This window comes from Chenopodium album, chromosome 22 (assembly GCF_948465745.1).
Source record: "Chenopodium album chromosome 22, dcCheAlbu1.1, whole genome shotgun sequence".
NCBI lineage: Eukaryota > Viridiplantae > Streptophyta > Magnoliopsida > Caryophyllales > Amaranthaceae > Chenopodium > Chenopodium album.
Genome location: NC_137855.1, coordinates 37,931,638 through 37,949,055, shown reverse-complemented (window position 1 = coordinate 37,949,055; position 17,418 = coordinate 37,931,638). Strand labels below are relative to the sequence as shown.

The 17,418-nt window shown below is 31.9% G+C and overlaps 1 protein-coding gene and 2 pseudogenes across 1 annotated transcript; all 3 read left to right on the top strand.

Moving 5' to 3' along the window:
* The first annotated feature begins 4,431 nt into the window (after positions 1-4,431).
* LOC145604354 (fatty acid desaturase 4, chloroplastic pseudogene) lies at positions 4,432-6,439 on the top strand (annotated as a pseudogene).
* A 1,814-nt stretch (positions 6,440-8,253) lies between these two features.
* Positions 8,254-9,162, top strand: LOC145606312 (fatty acid desaturase 4-like 1, chloroplastic pseudogene; annotated as a pseudogene).
* A 4,569-nt stretch (positions 9,163-13,731) lies between these two features.
* Positions 13,732-14,631, top strand: LOC145603513 (uncharacterized). Its single transcript, XM_081659429.1, has 2 exons — positions 13,732-13,844; positions 14,219-14,631. Exons 1-2 carry the CDS (start codon positions 13,796-13,798, stop codon positions 14,500-14,502), a joined length of 333 nt encoding a protein of 110 aa, XP_081515555.1. The 5' UTR covers positions 13,732-13,795; the 3' UTR covers positions 14,503-14,631.
* Positions 14,632-17,418: the final 2,787 nt, after the last annotated feature.

The following is a 17,418-nucleotide window of genomic DNA, read 5'->3' as shown; positions in this document are numbered from 1 at the left end:
AGACCCAGCTACTCCCTTCAACAATGGAGGAAGATACCATTTTCATCACCATATTTTCTGCAACAATGAAGTCGTCAATTGCAATAATCATCCTTCTTCTTCCTCTTTCCTCCTCCATTGAAGCTCACATCAAAGGCGACACCATTGAAGACGGTGACATTGAAGATGACCCCATTCCGGCGCCGATATGAACGAAAAACCCTAGAAATATGGGTGAAATTAAGGGCATGGTCAACCCCAAAGGGTAGGGTGACCATGTCCTCCATTAAAGCTAAAATTGGGCTTGAAGATTGAATTTCTCCATTATAATTTTCTGAATTTTTTCCATTATACATACGCTAAATTGGAAGAAAATCGACTTACAAACTCACTGGCGTTTGGTCGACTCGCTGGCTTTCTCTAGTGAAGAAGATGAATTTGCTTGTAAATTTTGACTAACGACAAGGCTAACGCTGTTAGTTGAATTTGCCTAACAAAAATATTAAATGGCAAAATTATCCCTACTATTTATGAGTAAATAGTCCAATATACCCTTTGATAAACAACTCATGTTTATCATATTGATAAACTTGAATTTTCTAGTATTTAAAAATACAAACCATCATCCCAATTATGCCACATGTAACTTTATTTTTTCACCAATGCCACATGTCACCTCTTTTCATTATTTTTTTTTTTGTTTTTAATCCCCATCTATCTACAGTAATATATTAAAAGACGTTTCTAACAACGTCCACGTGTCATGTAAGTTACCCTACTACGCCATATCACCCATGTAACTACTCACGTGGCTTTCCCTTCCATTTGTCTTCATTATATGTCGTTCACTTATAATAAAAAAAAAAAGTTCACCATAAGATTTGAACTTAAAACCTCTAATTCTACAACCAAGTTTCTTAACACTAAGCTATGCAATTTTTTAAATAATCTTTCGAATACAAAATATTCGTATGTAGTAAATGACAATATGAATAACAAATTTCATTACAAGAAAATTGAATCATAAATTATCTCCCTAACATATATTGATGATCAGTTCCATGTAAAAATCCAGGGCAACGCTCGGGCCCATAAATTAGTTCTTTTATTAAAAAAAAAAAGAACTAGCTTTAATTCAATACATGTATTAATGTTATTTGATTCACTTTCCCCCAATTTAACATCTTCTACCGTTAGATTCAATCTTCACCCTTATTCTCCTTTATAAACTATTCATTTTCCAATTAAAATATAAAATGAAAATTGATATTATACACTTATGAAAATTTATAAACATTTCGTGCATTGTACGGGCCAAAAGGCTAATCTATACTTAGTATTTAAAAACACAAACCAAAATTGACACATGTCATCATTCTTTCTCACCTTTCTTTATTCATTCTCCCTCCTTATGTTTTCAAAGAAATTCTCTCTTCATCTCCCCCTTTATTTCTCAATAACTTTTATATTTTGTAATCTTTATTTTAATTCAATAACAAATTAAATTTCCTAAACCTTCTCCTCTTCTCATTATTCCATCTATCAATTCAATTTATTCACTTCATAATTCATTTCTTTAATTTGACCCCTTATCTTCCCCCTCTTCTTATATAAATACAAATTTTTAATAAAGATTTTTTCACACTCATTAAGTTTCAAAAACTAAAAAATTAGTATATCTCTCAAAATTCTATGTGAAATTTCTACAACAATGAGGATGATGATTGAAAAGGGAAATATTTAGGTGGCAAGAATACTATGGAAATTCCATAGGATGACATTGTTTGCGTGTCATGGGGCTTTAATTTTGAAGATATTAAGCGCAATATAAGAGACATATATTGGTAAAGCTAAAGAAGAATATAATGTCTTCACATTTGATGTAAAAATTGTAAATTATAATAAGTGTTTGGTATTTACAAAGTAGTTTTTTATACAAATTGTTGATTAATATATCATGCGATAGAGATATGATTTTATGATTTTAAGCCATTTTTTGTACAACTATTAGTCTATTACCATAAATTCATAAAATATTATAATATGTCAAAAGACGATAAAATAAATTCATTCAAATAATTTGTAAAAGGGTTTTTTTTTTTTTTTTTGTGACAAGATAATTTGTAAAGTTTCAAATAAATATATAACTTAAGCATAACCCGTGCGTAGAACGGGTCCAAAAGCTAGTTGAACTTAATTTAGGCAATACCTTTCGTGCAACCCCCTTTCATTTGGAGGGCCCGAAAATTCCATCATTTCTCTCTTTTTGATAAGACAATAAAAATGTTACATCATAATTAAATCATCGATCATAATTAAATAATTAATGATTTACTGTTTTTTTTAAAGGATACATCATAATTACATATTTTTTTTAAAGACAAATAAATAATTAATTAATACTTCCTCCATTTCTATTTAGTTGACGCGTTTGATTTAGGCACATATATTAAGGAGGGGAGAGAGAGTGATAGAGAATGAAAAAGCAAGTGGGGTAGCTTGTAAATGCAAGGTAAAAAATTTACCCAAAAAGGAAACGTGTCAACTAAAAAGAAACTTCCTAAAAAGGAATACGTGTGAACTATAAAGAAACGGAGGTAGTATACTTTTTAATATGAGAAATAGAAAAAAAAAAAAAAAAAAAAGGTGGGTGGGGGGGGGGGGGTTGGGGAGGATAAGAAAAAAGAAGGTTCACATGAGTTCAATATGGAGAAGAAAAATATTACCAATCCCTGAAAAGACAGAATTTAATTAAATTTGTCATTTATACTATACTATTTTTGACAGGAATAATAGCATGATAATTTACAGTTATTTATCAAAAATTGATTTTCAACAAATAAATGATAAATTTAGAATTACATCGTATTACCCTAACAGGCAAGTGTTGGTCTCACTTGTCACTGCAATGATGATTGATGAAACCGTGTAGGACTGTTTTATCCCAAATAATAAGAAAAGGCTACACATACAATGGTTGTATGTGAGCAACATTTAATTGGTTTGCATTTTAGGGCCCACCTTTTTTCCTTTTATTTTTTTACTCCCTTTTGACGTGGCATACATACAATGGCATTGTATGTGGTAGCCCACATACAACCAGGGTTGTATGTGTAGCATCACTCCAAATAATAGGAGGGAGATGGAATAATTAATGACTTTAAATTATAACTCTACTTGTATGAGTACTTTGGTTTAATTAATTATTGGATTTTGCCTTGAATTTGTTATTGACTTAGCACATAACGTTAATATCACTTGTGTAAAATTAGTTGAGTAGTCTATTTCATTATTTATTAGTGTATTGAATTTAACATAATGTAAGCAATTATTTCGTAATATATGTTCTTCCGTATACGTATATCCACCACTTATCAAAGATAAGAAAAACTGTATAATTAGTTCAAACTAGAATGTACCCGTGCTCATGCACGAGATATATGTATTATATATATTTAAGAGAAAAAATTGGTAAATGTGATAGTTATTAAAGAATGGTTATTGTTTATTTATTTATTTTATTTTTTATTTTTTTAAGTGATATGAGTAGGAAAAAAATGGTAAAAGTGTACCCGTGCTCATGCACAGGATATATGTAGTATATATATTTAAGTAGAAAAAATTGGTAAATGTGATAGTTTTAAAGAATGGTTATTGTTTATTTATTTTTTTATTTTTTATTTTTTTAAGTGATATGAGTAGTTATGAGTTTAAATGGTGGTTATTTTAATTTTTATTTTTTTATAAGTGATATGGGTAGTTATGAGTTAAAATGGTGGTTATTGGTTATTTTTTTCAAAAAAAATAAAAAATAAAAAATAGAAGGGCTAGAATTGCAAGGATGAGAATTTGGAGTGTTGTGAATGAAAGTTGGAAAAAAAAAACTCTTAAATTATATTATAGATTATTATATAGGTCAAGCTAACACAAATTAATAGGTTAGACATTTTGAGAGTAATAGGCATGAAGAGTAAGGAATCCTAGTTTCCATCCTCAAAGTGTGCATAATGTAAATCAAAACCCTGGGTTGCAAAGAATGTATAATCTTTACAAACGGCCAATATTAAGAGTGAGAAGGGATAGCTCAAGTGATTAGAGGTTTCCTCCCGATTCCGGGAGATCCTAGGATCGATTCTCACTCCCCCTTGTGGCTCTCTAAACACCAAATAAATAAATAAATAAATAAATAAATAATAATGAAAAAGGGTCAATATTAGCTTGTTATGTTCTAATGTACATACCAAACATTAGTTATTTAAATTACGACACTACCCTCTAATTATCCTCAAGTATCCCTTTAAGTATTTGTCTATTATCAATCCTTTATCAACATAAATCAATAATTCAATCTTCCCATAAAGATACTATTCATATCCCATACCAATACGCCTAGAAAACCTAGCTACCACCAAGTTATCAGCCACACGTACTCTAGCTCATCTAGATACAATAATGTCAGGCATTGGATCAACCCACCTAGAAGTCCAACCGAGCTTAACTCCAACCATTCAAGCTCATCAAGCTAAAAATACTAATGATCAAGAACCCGATGACCTAAGTTCGAAATCCACATGGGTGCACCAAGCATGGTTGGCTATCGGGTGCACCACTGTGCTTATAGCCCTAACCAAATCCATAGCCATCTCAATCAATTCCCACATATGGTTGAAGCCCATCGTAGCTAGCTTAGCTGGGTACATTATGTCAGATCTCATTTCCGGAATATACCATTGGGGCATTGACAACTATGGAGAAACAACAAACACAATATTCGGGTCTCAGATTGAGGCCTTTCAATGGCACCATGAGAAACCTTGGATCATCTCTAGGTATCAAGTAGCCAAAAATCTATATCAACTATCTAGATTCACAACATTCACATTCTTACCTATTCACCTCATTTTCAATGATCCAATCTTAATGGCATTTGTGGGATCTTTATCAACTTTTCTATTATTTAGCCATCAATTCCATGCATGGTCCCATTCAACAAAGAACAAGTTACCCCCAATAGTTGTGACCTTACAAGATTTGGGGGTGATAGTGTCACGCACACAACATGCTGCCCATCACCATGTTCCTTATAATAGTAACTATTGCATTGTAAGTGGAATTTGGAACAAATTTTTAGATGAAAATAAGGTTTTTGTGGCATTTGAAAAGGTTATATTCTTTTTGTTTGGAGTTAAGCCAAGGTCTTGGAATGAGCCTAGCGTGAAAATTGATTGAGGAAAATTCCACACCGCCCTCCTAGCTTCAATAATGAAGTTCTTTTTAAATCATGTAGTATGTATTGTACAATTGATGATGCATATGTAGATCTATATATTGTATTGTAACTAGCTTTTAAACCCGTACAATCACTGTAATGCACGTGCAAATAATGTAAGTGTACTTAATTAATTGTGATGATAATTTTATAATTTATAACGGTATAAAACTCAAAGGAACGAGATTTGAACATAAAACCTTTTATTACTGGTATATATAATATGTATAGCTTAAAGTACTAATCACCCTAATAATTTTTATGTTGCATTTTACAGATAAAAGACTTGATTTCCTTAAAAATAAAAACAACAAACATCAATAAAATTCTAAGCAACAATTAACTTTTTTTTTATTTTTTTTATTTTTTTTTTTTTTTTTTTGAAAGAAGCAATAATTAACTTACTAAGCTAGATTGGTTTAGTTCTAGGGGTGTTACTCAAAACTTGATTGGGATTAAACCATATCTACAGTATGACCCCTTGGAGCTCTTTTAACACAAAATACTACAGTACATAGATTTAAGGCACCGTAAACTATCCCAATACATAACCTTCGCATTATTACCTATTGACCTTGTTTACAATGACCCGACCCTATTGGCATACATTTGTTGGATCTTTATCGACTTGCCTCTTATTTAGCCACCAAATCCATGTATTATGGTCATATTCAAGAAAGAGCGAGTTACATAATACATACCCACAATTGTTTTGGCCTTACAAGATTTGGGGGTGATAGTGTCACGCTCACATCATGCTGCCCATCACCAACAACCTCCTAGCAATACTAAGTATTGTATAATAAGTGGTTTTGGAACAAATTTTTAGATGAGAATAAGGTTTTTGAAGCATTTGATGAAAAGGTTATATTCTCTTGGTTTGGAGTGAAGCCAATGTATGTCTTGGAACAAACCTCAAAATTGAAGTTTCTTAAATGTTAAAATGTTTATATTCATTACTTCTATCATGAACGGTCTAAATATAATGGAGTTTGTATAACAATTTGTGATGTATAAGATAATCTCCCCCTTGTTGTATTTCTTGAATCTGAATGATTAAGGGCCTGTTCACTTCAGTTTAATTTCACTTCACTTTAGTTAAATTCAGCTCAATGCAGCTCTAATCAATTCAGTTCAGTTCAGCTCCAATTAGTTCAGTTCAGTTCAACTCCTAATTTCTTTCTCTCATAAAATATTTATTTTAGCTCTATTCGATTCAGTTCAGTTCAGCTTCAATCAGTTCTGTAAATTTAAACAGGTCCTAAGCCTCAATATTGAAGTATATTTCTTTTTTTTTTTTTTTTTTTACAGAAATATTGAAGTATATTTCATACTAAATACAAACATAAATAAATATTATTTGTGCGATATAAGATGTTTTTTTGATGAGTCATAATGTGTATATTCATTACATCACATTTTGGTTTCCATGCATGGTATTTATGGAGAATGATAAACCGCCTCAAAAGTCTTTATTTAAGATAGTCAATGAAACCTCACTTTGCCCCTCGTCCCTTCCATCCAAGTATCTTCCTCATTCCGAAATCATATGAATGTTATTCCTTTTCTTCCTATGTTATTGATGATGTGTAACAAAGATACATTATTCGTTAGTGTATTGGATTTAACAAGAAGGCAATCATTTTGTATAATGTCCTTCCGTGTGTGTATTTTGCAAGATAAAATTATCCTATCATACTAGAGTTTCACATGGGTCAACTTGCCTCCTCACGTTACCTTTTTTAGTTTCATAGGTAAGGAGATTGTCTTAATGGGCCGGTCCAAATCTCTTAAAGATTGACTTAACTTAAGTTGGAAGACTAGTCCATCTGAGAGTTTATAAATACTTTCGGTACTCCATTTTACGACACCAAGAGTTTCACGTTTATCATATATTAGTATAATTTAAACTATCAATATCTTTAGTTGTATTTTGTTAAAGGTTATATTTTAATAAATCTAAATTGAGACGAATATAACAAAATTACAAGCGATGTATTTTTTCTTAAGTATAAATTACAATATGACGTTATAGTTATAAGAGGTAGTAAAAATAAATATTATTGCAAGCAAAATAAATTGAAGGAAGTATAAATGTAAGGAACTAAGGACATTTCGTAATGGCTCCCATCCACTCCCAACATAAATACTCGGGAGTAGTAAAGAATTTTATACAGAATTTTTTTCGATAAGATGACATAAAAGTACTTTTCCTCAAAGCTAATGTGGATTTACCTAGAATAGAAAGTTCTTGTTGCAGACTACAATCAAATTTTCCAAATAAAAAGGAATAAAAATATACCAAGTTACAAGCATGACTTGATTTTCTACGTAAGAATTTATGAATTTTGGTGAAGCTGTTGCGTTGAATAATGAATATATATAGTATACGTTCAGATCATATTAGACCATACCAACTTTTATATCAGATCAGGCCAGAACTTTTAATTATGATCATTTATTAAATATCGTAAATTGCATATTAAAAAAATTAAGAAAATTATATATTTGAAAGTTCATATATAATGATGATGTTTTTCTTTATAAATTAGTATTAAAATGCAGTCAAAGTTTAGTCAAAATCAGATCATACCAGACCAAATCATTAAAATTTAAATCAGACTTTATTAAAATTAGATTAGATATCCTTGTTTCAGATGAAGAGAACAAGTTCTAAATTGGATTATGCCTTGAGTTGGGAGTTGACTTAGCAAATCCGTAAACATCACTCAATACTTCATAAGTATGGAGTATCATGTAATTAGATAGTCTGGCTTCATATTTATTAGTGTATTGGATTTAACAAGAAATCAAAGGCAATCAATTTGTAATATTATGTTCTTTCGTGTACGTACAAGCTCTCGCAAAACTATCTTATCTAAGTAGAATTCGCAACTTAATTAGCTTAGTATATACATTATCTCCACTATGCCAACTAATTATAAATATACATATCTTCGCCATATCCATTAATTATACAAGTTCAAGTAATTGTACAACATAAATCCTCTATCATTACAAAACTTCTTCAAACTTCCATTAAAAATCCAATTAAAATTTACCAAATTACTGATTTACTACCCACACTTCAACCTAGATTAATAACCTTAATAATGTCAAATTTTGGCTCAACATGCCCAGACATCAAACCGAGCACTACTCCAGTTATTCGAGCTCAAGCTAAAATCACAAACGAGCATAAGCCCGATGATCCAACCCTAAAATCCAAATGGATCCACCAAGCATGGTTAGCAATTGGGTGCATCACCGTGCTTATTGGCCTAGTCAAGTCCATAATCCTTTCAATTAATTCCCACATATGGATGAAACCCTTCTTAGCTAGCTTAGTTGGGTATGTTATCTCGGATCTTATTACTGGAGTCTACCATTGGAGCATTGACAATTATGGAGATGCCAAAACCCCAATATTTGGATCTCAAATCGAGGGTTTTCAAGGGCACCATGAGAAGCCATGGATCATCACTAGGAAACATATAGCCACCAACCTCTATGAACTATCCCAATTGATTACCTTAGTTTTCTTACCTATTAACCTAATTTACAATAACCCGATTTTATTAGCATTTGTCGGATCTCTCTCGACCGGCGTCTTATTTTGCCAACAATTCCATGCATGGTCCCACACAACAAAGAACAAATTACCCCCAATAGTTGTGGCCTTACAAAATTTGGGGGTGCTAGTGTCACGCACACAACATGCTGCCCATCACCATGCTCCTTTTAATAGTAACTATTGCATAGTAAGTGGAATTTGGAACAAATTCTTGGATGAAACCAAGGTTTTTGAGGCATTTGAAAAGGTTATATTCTTTTGGTTTGGAGTTAAGCCAAGGTCTTGGAATGAGCTAGCTTGAAATGTAATGGGTAGAATAATATTGCATCTCCTTCCTGAAATCTATGCCGCCTTCTTAAATGTTTTGGAGGTCTTGTGCTACTACTAAAAACATAAATTAACCTCAAATCATTTAATTTTGTATATAAGTAGTAAACGTAGTATTACACAAAGGTGGTATTAATAACTAGCAACAAAAATTTGTGAATAGTGTAATTATGAACTTTCTAAATACAATTTAATTTGTACAATTATTTTGTGACATACTTTGTACATATGTTATTCTCCTTTTGTTGTACTTCCTTGTTTGTTATTGAATTAAATATCATTTTGACTTTTATATCATTCATAGTTTAGCTTTGGGTATATATTTTCTTACATATATATATGACTATATGTATGAAAGAGCATTGCTTGCCTTATTCATAACGTATACTCGTGTGTTTTCATAACTTGCAACAAAATACACTTCGTATTTAATCTTTTCATCATATGCTATTGTAAAAATTATTTTGATAAAGTTACTAATCATCTATTCCTTCACATCTTCATAAGTGTTGCAAGTAGAAGAAATTAGATCAGAGGAAGTAAGATATAAAGTTATGGTAAAAAATCTACATTGCTAAGGGTCTGTTCACTTCAGCTTAATTTCAGTTCAATTCAGTTCAGTTCAGCTCTTAATTTCCTTCTCTCATAAAATATTCATTTCAGCTCAGTTCAGTTCAATTCAGTTGAGCTCTTAATTTCCTTCTCTCATAAAATATTCATTTTAGCTCAGTTCAGTTCAGTTCAGCTCCAATCAATTTAGTTCTGCTCAGTTCAGTTAATGTAAACAGGCCATAAGTGTTCATCAAATCAAATAACTGTGGATGCTCTTTTTTTTTCCTAGAAACAAAGGTACATGAATAATAATATGTATAAAGTTCGTTCTCCGTTCAATATTTTTTATACATACAAATAATTTTGTTTTTTTTTTTTTTTTTTTTTTTTTTTTTTGTTTTTTGTTTTTATTTTTTGTTTTTATTATTTTTTTTTTTTTAAGGAGAAAAGGTTATTGCACACGAAGTATTACATTTAATTGAAAGAGAGTCCATTAGTGCATAATATACAATTTGCATGTTGTGTGTCATTCTAGGATCACTAATTTTTACAGATATAATTATTAATCACCTATTTACCACTCACCAACAGTAAACTTTATCTATTAGCTACAAAAATTGATTTGATAATTAGTTAATTTGGCATACTTATATTCAATTGTAGTCAAATAAAATAACATATATACCATATATATAAGAACCTCTATATATTTGCACAAAGTGTGTACATAATAAGAAAATTATGGAGGTATATATAGAGGAAACACGTACAATTAGCGAAATTTATCCCTAAAAAATGGTTTGAATATAATTAACTTGATTTCATACTCTTCTCGTATTAATAGGTTTAACTTAATTTAAATAATAGATAAATCGAGTTCTATATTATGAACATTTGTACAACTTAATAACATTCAATGTTCGATGATAATTCACATGCTAAAATATGAGAGGACGTTGACGAGCTTAATTTTCTACACCATTAAAAATAAAGGGTTAAACACCATTTACTATTTTGATCCCTCTTAATTTTCCAAAAAATAATGCAAAGGTCTTAAAGTTTGAAATGCCTCTTAGGTATAAATTGACATTTTATCATCAATCTTTTCATAATTAGTTTTTAAGTAATAATCACATACAATAATCTAGTTAATATCACAAAAATCTCTAAAATTCAATCAAGATCATCAACAATGAAGGGATCAGCAGTTTTCCTGGCTACAATAGTCCTCTTCAGCTTTTGCTGTAATAATTTTATACTTTCATTATTCATTTATTTCACAATTATACATATAAAAAACAATATTAAATAATTATTATGAATTAATTAACCCTTTTGTCTTTTTAATGAAATTACAGGCACAAGTTTGGCTCAGTCCTATGCAGATTTCTTACCTCTTTTGGAACCAATGTTGAAACAACAACAACTTGGTGACGCTCCAAGCCAAGCACCCGTGGGCAACGATGGTGAAGGTGAGCCGCCTTGTATGGAGACCGCCGGTGAATGTGATGTCGACAAATGCAATGAAAATTGCCAGACATTTTATGGTCAAGATGGAGGGTGCATGGCTGTTCCTGGTAAAAATGTATGTTGTTGTGGTATGTAAACACATACATTAGGAATAATTAATTAATTAATTGATTAATTAATTAATTAGTTAATTATCATCATATAATAAAAATTATATATATAAATGATAGTCAATAAGCCTACTTTGTAGCTGGCTTTATCTTATATGTTTTGAGGGAAATTGCTACATTAGATTGAGGCAATTGAGTAGGTGAACCCTTCAATTTTATCTTCCCTTTTCGAATATTAAATAATTTTGTAATTTTTTACATAAATTATTAGATAAAGTACTTGTAGGTTTTTTTTTAATAAATTTTTTTTTTCCGTAATTTTGTAATTTGTATACATCTTATCTTATAATTACAACACACTTAAATTTAATATCAATATTATCAGTAATATCAATATGGTTTCCAAAAAAAAAAAAAAAAAATGATATCGATCTTATTATATATACTTTGTATTATTATGAGATAAAATATGATTAATTTTGACAATAATGTATACTTTTTTTTTGGGTGAAAGAGAGGGGCAAGCCCCAACAATAATATATACTTGATTATTCCTTTATCTAACTTATTTACTCATTCAATAATGTTTCTTTTTAATGTCTTATGAAAATAACTATTGTAATACATGCAATTTTTTGTTTATCACGTACACGTGACTTTCCCAAACGTTGATTCAAAGTCTCAAATAAACTAATACGAAGTAATAGTATGGGTGGTTGTTCTTATCAATAATATTAATATTATAACGACATTCCATGCACGTATGTACTTTATATAATATACGCATATCCAATAATCCAAATATAAACAAGTAAACCATATTTTCAACATATTTTTCTTAGAAGGAAATTTTAGAAGAAGAAAAATTAAATTGAAAAGGCAATGCAAAAACAACGCCACAATGTCAATAACTCACAAATTTAAAATTTAAAACTACATACAAGTAAGTTTAGGATGTCACGATCGGCCATTGCTATAGGGAAGTTAATAGAGTTGTTGATTGGTTGGCTAACTTTGGAGTTTCCTCGAAGCAAAAATTGGTAATCTTTGAGGCGGTCATGAAGGATCTTCGTGCCGTTTTATATATTGGAGGACTTGAGTGGCGTGGCGCTAGCAAGGTTGGTTCGTGAAGAAGGAGGCTGGGTAGACCGTAGACATTGGTCTAAGGAATAAGTTGTAGTTTATTTTCGTTGTCTTTTTTTCTTTTTGCTTTGTTTGTTGCTTCTTTTCCGTTCTTTTTTTGTTCTAGTTTTCTAGTTGCTTCTTCTTTGTATGGGGCTTGCCCCTCGGCTTCACCAAAAAAAAAACATAGTTGAAATATCTTACAACAACTTTTAGAAATTAATTAATGTGTGTAAGTAACATTATCCCTATATTTCTTTCGGAAAGAAAAAAAAAATATTTATCCCTATATATTTATTTTAGTTGACACATTTTATTTAGCGATGTTTGTCACTTTGTCATGCATAATTTTAAATTTTAATATATTCAATCATCGAAAAACAAATATTATAAAATTTAGTACTTGTAAAACAGATGTTGAGCCGAATCTTAAAAAGTTTCAAGTATCCATCAACCCAAAAGAAAAAAGGTTTAAGTAACATTTTAAAATAATAATGCCCAAAGCCCAAAAAAAAATCAAAAAATAAACCTAGATTGCGTTTAGCAACCCGCTATTTAACACAAACTTTTTTAAAAAATCGTGTGTACAATATATGTTGTAAATTTGTTATAATAAAGTTGTCCTTAAATGATCATAAGTTACCTCTAAAATTAATAAAACTTACCCTCCAATACAAATAATAGTGCCGGGAGGTGGTTGGTTGGTGTGGGTGTGGTTTGGTGGGTGGTTGGGATGGGTTTGGTTGTTTCAGTGGGGTGGCAGGAGAAAGGGGAGGGGTGGCTATCTAGGGATGGTTGGAGATTTTTTTTTTTTTTTAAGAATTGTACTTTTTGAACTTGTTTAATATTATTATGTTTGATCAATAAGTTTGTGACACGTGCAGTGGTCCTCAATCGAAAAACACGTCGGAACAGAGAAGGTGGTGGAGATACATAATAATTTTGCGTTTTTGGTGTTATTTTTTAATTTTTTAAAAAATGAGGGTTATTAAATTCAACAAGTAGTATAGTCGGGTGGTTTTTTAAGCACTATCCTAAAATTCTCCAAATTAAATTCCATGATTCTATTATCATTCTTTCCAGGCCCTACATCATTCTTCATCAAGTAAAGCCATCTCACTCGAAACCACTTATGTAAATCATATATATTGAAAGTTTGGACCACTCATCTACTTTTAAAATTTCATTCTTCATTAGGTAATTAAAGTCATCTCACTCGGTGGCATTAACACACACAATGATACTGATGTAAAACAGAAATACGTAGTCAATTCTCCACTATAAAAAGAGGTTATATTCAAGCAACATTTGTCACAACTCACAAGCAAAGCAATTCATAAACACAAAATAGCTTTTATTCAAAACTGTTATCTCATACATTCAGTGCTCTATATGGCGTTTATCCCCCTTCTTATGCTCTTACTCCTTGCTTCTTCTTATGGTATACAAGTTTATACAATTCGATTAAATCTTTTTTTATAAATATTTTCCATTGGTTTTTTATTTATTATTATTTATAGTAAAAACTCATACACCACAAGTACACAATGTGTTAGATTTATTTTATTTTATGCGAAATTGATTATTACTGTATGTAATTTGATACTAGTATGACTTAACATTTTGCACACCACTACTTCCATACTTCATATATATGTATGTAATTTTACTTTTTTTTTTTTTTTTTTTTTTTTTTTTTTGAATTGATATGTAATTTTACTTATAATACTTGTTGATTCTTTTACTTAATTGTCTATATGTAATCTATATATATATTTCATTTTATTTTCAATATTGTGATTTTTCTAAATATAGGAACATCGGCTCGTGAGATTCATATAAAGCCATCTCATCACTCTGAACCACCTCATCACTCTGGACCATCCACGCCACCAGCTATTGGAGCCAATGCCGTCGGTAACGAGCCAATCCCACCGTATGTCACCAGACACGAGCCAGTGCCACCGATTACAGCAAGCAGGCCAATGCCACTGATTACAGCAAGCAGGCCAATGCCACTGATTACAGCAGGCGAGCCAATGCCACCGAATGCCGCTGGAAACGAGCCAAGGCCACCAAACACTGCTAGAAACGAGTAACGCCGCCAATAGCGAGCCAATGCCACCAAGTTTTGACTCGTTACACCAAAGGTTTATTATTAGATAATGATGCTTTGTTAACTAATATTCAAGAAAAAGGCAAGTGTATATGCTTGTCCTTTATTTTCGTTTTCCTGAGCAATAAAATAAATTTAAAATTCTAAATTGTATGTCTATTTAACCAAAACCTATCAATGCTATGTTGCATGTTAATTTTGTATATCATCTTAAAAGACGACTCCTCCGATCCATCACTACTAGATTAAAAATCGTGGAGTCGATCACGAATGACGCTTGAATTTAAACCGTCTCCTAAAATCAAAATCAATTTAAGTGTGAACCTTAATTGCAATGTTGTTATGAAAGAGTTTAGTCAAATTAGCTTCCATCCAGCACATCGTACAATGGTACGGATCGGAGTGTAAGATCAAAGGTTCCGCTGGCTTAAGTCCGGTTCACCATTTATAGTCTAGCCCATGGTGTGGATTAAGTGGGCCGGATATGATTCATTGTTAGCCTGACCATGATACAGCTCCACGCCTCCACACAAGCATACAAGAGACTACATTTAATGTAGTGAACATATACCTCAAATGAAAAGAACATACTAGCTAGTAAAATGTAAAATTTTCTTTCTAAAGGTCTTAAATTACAACTAAACTCTCGTGATCAAAGAGATAGACATTAACTTTTGTGATAATTTTAAAACTCAGGGTCGGTTCACATTTACTTAATTTCAGTTTAGTTTAATTCACTTCAGTTCAGTTCAATTCAGCTCCAATTAGTTCAGTTCAGTTTAATTCAGCTCCAATCAGTTCAGTTCAGTTCAATTCAGCTCCAATCAGTTCAGTTCAGTTCAGTTCTGCTCAGTTCAGTAAATGTGAACAGGCCCTCAGAAGCCTCAAATTAAAATCATAGGTTAATGTTGAAGCGAAGTTAGATCTTCAATTTAGTGGTTAATTACCTTCCTTAATTAGATTTAAGATTAATATCTTAGTTTGTTAAGAATTAGTCAAGTTAATTAAAGACTTTTTTTTATTGAAAAACTACCTTTTAAATTCCGAATTTTGCGAAAAACTACCCTAAAAACAAAATGTTGTAATTAACTATCTTATAAAGTATAAAATGTTGTAATTGACTACCTCCCATTGGAATAACACATTTGACTTTTATTTTTCGGCATTGACCATGTCACGTGAGGGTTATGTGACCCTTTAATGACTTAATTCCCCCCTTTCCTCCAAATTTTCCCGCTTTACACCAACTTTTTTCCCTTAACAATATGATTAATCATATTTTAAACTGCTTATTTGCAACCCCTTTATAATTATATGGGCTGAATTGGTGTAAAGCGAGAAAATTTGGGGGAAAAGGGGGAATTAAGTCATTAAAGGGTCACGTGACATGGTCAACGTCGGGAAATAATAAAAGTCAAGTGTGTCATTCCGATAAAAGGTAGTCAATTACAACATTTTATACTTTATAAGGTAGTTAATTACAACATTTTGTTTTTAGGGTAGTTTTTCGCAAAATCTAGAGTTTAAAAGGTAGTTTTCACTAAATATCCTCAATTAATCATGTGTTAAATATATAGTTTTGTTTTGTTTGTTTTGTTTTGTTTTTTTGTTTTTTTGTTTTTTTTTTACAAAGGATACATCTAAAGTAGGGATGGCAACGGGTCGGACTTGGAGCGGATTATGCTAAATCCGACTCCGACCCGACAGGAAGTCGGAGGTTAAATCCAACTCCGACTCCGACATCCGACACCGACTTCGACTTCAATATCCGACCTCCGACTCCGATCCGACCCGACCCGAATTTGAGTTTATTTCATTATTCAATATACTTTGAGATGTTGGGCTATTTGGGCCTTACAACCCACACCCAATGCCACCATAACCCACCCAAAAATCCACTATCTATTGGAGTCGAAGTCGGATAATCCGCCAAAGTCGGACATTTGTCGAAGTCGGATTTTTTTCTCGGATTTTTTGTAGGATCCTACTCCAACCCTCCTCCGACTCGAAGTCGGAATATTTTAACGGAGTCGAACTCGGATTACTTTTTTCTCGGACTCGGAGCGGATTTTTTACCTCGGATCGGGGTGGAGTAAGGTCGGATCCGGACTGGATTGCCATCCCTAATCTAAAAAAAAAACAACCAAACTAAAAACAAAAGCAAAGCAAAGACCGACTATGCGCAAAGCTAGCCAGCCTATGTGCCATAAAAATAGAAGCTCGTGACATATTCTAAACCCGATAAGCATTAAGATCATAAAGAATACCCTGAATTTCTTGTCTAATCCAGACAACATAAATGTCCCGACCAACGCGAATGCTGACCAATTATTACTCCGGGAATAGAACCACAATCAGTGAAAACCTAAACCCGACTAAACCCTCACTAAACCACGCACATGTCGCAGTCCCAACAAAAAGGCCAACATTTTCGCCTGAAACGCGGAGTTAGTCACACAAGCCTAAGTCCCTCCCCCCATAACATGGGAGGTACAAATATTAGTAAAATACCAACATGTGCCAGCACTATGAGCCCCCAGATAACACCAAACATACTTTAAACTCCGCAGGAACATCCCCCGCGGACGGGGTAATGACAAGGGGACTAGCAAACCTGGGCGGACAAGAAATAAAAAAGGTGAGAAGTAATAAACTCACGAGCCTCCAAACTCCGCCCAACCTAACCATCGGCAATAACGAACACCAACTGTAGAGAATAAACCTCACATTTGAACCTCAAATTTTTCCTAGTAATCCAGGTTGTCCAAAGAAAACTGGACATACGATCTAGAGTAGACCAAACTCGCCGTATGGTTTGATTTATTTGACTTATGTATCCTGGTAATTTAATCCAGATCGTCCAAAGAAAACTGAACACACAATTTAGTTCAAGGAAATT

What these genes read in the sequence shown, in the direction of transcription:
- LOC145603513 (XM_081659429.1), top strand. Translation starts at nt 13,796, where the DNA reads ATGGCGTTTATCCCCCTTCTTATGCTCTTACTCCTTGCTTCTTCTTAT. An exon ending in ACTCCTTGCTTCTTCTTATG is followed by an intron (nt 13,845 to 14,218) that starts GTATACAAGTTT and finishes TTCTAAATATAG; the next exon opens with GAACATCGGCTCGTGAGATT.